This window comes from Fragaria vesca, linkage group LG4 (genome assembly GCF_000184155.1).
Source record: "Fragaria vesca subsp. vesca linkage group LG4, FraVesHawaii_1.0, whole genome shotgun sequence".
Taxonomy (NCBI): domain Eukaryota; kingdom Viridiplantae; phylum Streptophyta; class Magnoliopsida; order Rosales; family Rosaceae; genus Fragaria; species Fragaria vesca.
Window position 1 is genome coordinate 1,709,629 of NC_020494.1, and position 2,177 is coordinate 1,711,805.

At 44.6% G+C, this 2,177-nt stretch overlaps 1 protein-coding gene across 1 annotated transcript; it reads left to right on the forward strand.

The window, feature by feature from the left end:
• Positions 1 to 745: 745 nt before the first annotated feature.
• On the forward strand, positions 746 to 1,795 carry LOC101308280. The gene is made up of 2 exons (XM_004297812.1): positions 746 to 1,327; positions 1,379 to 1,795. The coding sequence occupies exons 1-2, from the start codon at positions 746 to 748 to the stop codon at positions 1,793 to 1,795; spliced, it is 999 nt and encodes a 332-aa protein (XP_004297860.1).
• Positions 1,796 to 2,177: the final 382 nt, after the last annotated feature.

Sequence of the window (2,177 nt, forward strand, 5' to 3'; positions counted from 1 at the left end):
TTTTGTTCTAGGTATATTCTTTATGTGTGCCTTTGCCTTATGCCAATATGATATGTAGTTAGACTAGATCTATGTATTCATATCCTTACCATACTGGTAATGTGTAATTCCCTATATAAAGGGCTCCTATCAATGAATGAGATACACATCTTTCACGATTCTCTATTCTCAATTACTTTCACTTTATCACGTTATCAGCCCTTTGCTCAAACCCTTGAGCTAATAGTTTTTCCCAAACCCTAAAACCAAAAGCCGAAAACCCTCGGCCCTTCCTCGGCCGCCGCCGCCGCCGCCGCTGCTGTCGCCGCCTTTGCCCACGACTGCCGCTCCCCGGCCGTCCGCTCTACTGCTTCTTTTCTCGTCCGATCAAGCATCCAAGTTTTACGGTATGTTTACTTTACAACCCTAAAACTCTTCAAAGTTCAATAACCTCGGGGGAGATAAAGTGTTTTCTCCTCTTCTTCTACTCCATTCTATGCTTGGGACGGTGTCTTTGCAGGTTTAAAAATCCCGGTTATCCTCCCCGGGTCCAAAGTTGTGTTTTATCAACTTTGGTTATTGCTATTTTGAAGGTGTGTTTGATCACCTTCACACAAGTTTTTTCCGAGTCGTGTTTGATCGACTCCGGACATTTAGGGTTGTGTTTGATCAACCCTAGAGAGACAAACCAAAAGCATCGTATTTGAGTACCTTTTTTAGGGTCTCCAACAGAAAACTAATACGACTTGTTCTCTCTTGTATGCAGATGGACAGAGGCATTGAATTTGACGTCCTCGACGCCTATGGTACTGAGTACCATCGTTGGGTCTCGGACATAGAACAGACCTTCATCGCTAAGGATCTGATCGAGACCATATTCCCCGATCCAGATCAGGAACCGCCTAGCAAGAGAACAAAATCTCAGGCACTCATGTTCCTTCGTAAGCATATCGATCCCACACTGCGTAGGCAGTATCAATCCAAGCACGATCCAAAAGATCTGTGGGATGCCCTTGCCGAACGCTTCGGCAACATTCACTCGACCTTGCTCCTAGAACTAATTGCTCGCTGGGATGAAATCCGACTTTTGGATTACAAGAAGGTGGATGACTTCAACAGGGATATGCTTTGCCTACAAGCTCAACTGAGCTTATGTGGAGTCGAGAAAAGTGATGCCGACATGATGGAAAAGACTTTCTCGACCTTCCCTTCAGCTGCTAAGATCCTCATGAACCAATATCGGCTTGAGTTCACAAATAAGATGATTACTACATTTAGCGGCTTAATGACGCAACTCCTTATGGAAGAAAAGAATAATATGATCAATGATCAGCATAATTTGCGTCCTGTAGGCACCCGAAAAATTCCGGAATCTAATTCCAATTGAAACCGGAGTAAGAAAGCTCCGAAACGCAAGGATCAACATAGGAATGAACCTTATGCACGTGGGAATCATCACCACCGTGCCTCTAGTTCTCGGGGACAAGGTAGCGGCTTTAGTGGCCGTACCAACTCATGGCGTCGAGACACCGGTGCCGCCGGCCCCAAGGGCGGTGCCGCTCCTCCTCGGAAGCAGCATGCTCGCTCTTCTTCTGCCTTTGATGGTCAATGCAACAGATGTAGGTCCAAGGACCACTGGTCTAAAAGCTGTCGCTCTCCTGCAAATGTTGTTGCCGCATACAAGAAATACAAGGAATTGATGGAAGTCAATTCCACTGAAAACAATGGAGTTGAACATAATGTTACCTTCAAGGTCGCTGACCCTAATGGACAATGTTCTGACTTAGATGCCCCTGACTTTGACATCAGCGGCTAGATTGTTTTCCCTTTTACAAGTCATGATGTAATAAGGCATCGTCAGCATGCCATGCTTAGTTTTCTTCTCAATTTTTTTTGAGACCCTTATGTACTCTTTTCAGCGCATTAATGAAAGTTTATTTCATGGTTCTTCTTGTCTCTACATGGTTCGAATTGATTTACATCTACCTTAGAAAATATGGCATCAATGCCGTCTTCGGTCTCTCCCTTAAAGGAGGTGACGTACGGCGCCGTGACTCTCAAGGAGAGTTACTCACGTGTTTTCCGGTTCAAGTCTTTTACCTATAGCGGATTTTCCATCATCAATTGTTCAACTAGGCTCACCCAAGTTAGTATGATGTCTTAGAATTGTTCGAAATTAAGGAGCTAGTGGTTTAAGT

Excerpts from the sequence above, each read along its gene's own strand:
- LOC101308280 (XM_004297812.1), top strand. The coding sequence starts at position 746 with ATGGACAGAGGCATTGAATTTGACGTCCTCGACGCCTATGGTACTGAG. Across the intron at positions 1,328-1,378 it reads ATCAGCATAATTTGCGTCCT|AAAGCTCCGAAACGCAAGGA; the intron begins GTAGGCACCCGA and ends AACCGGAGTAAG.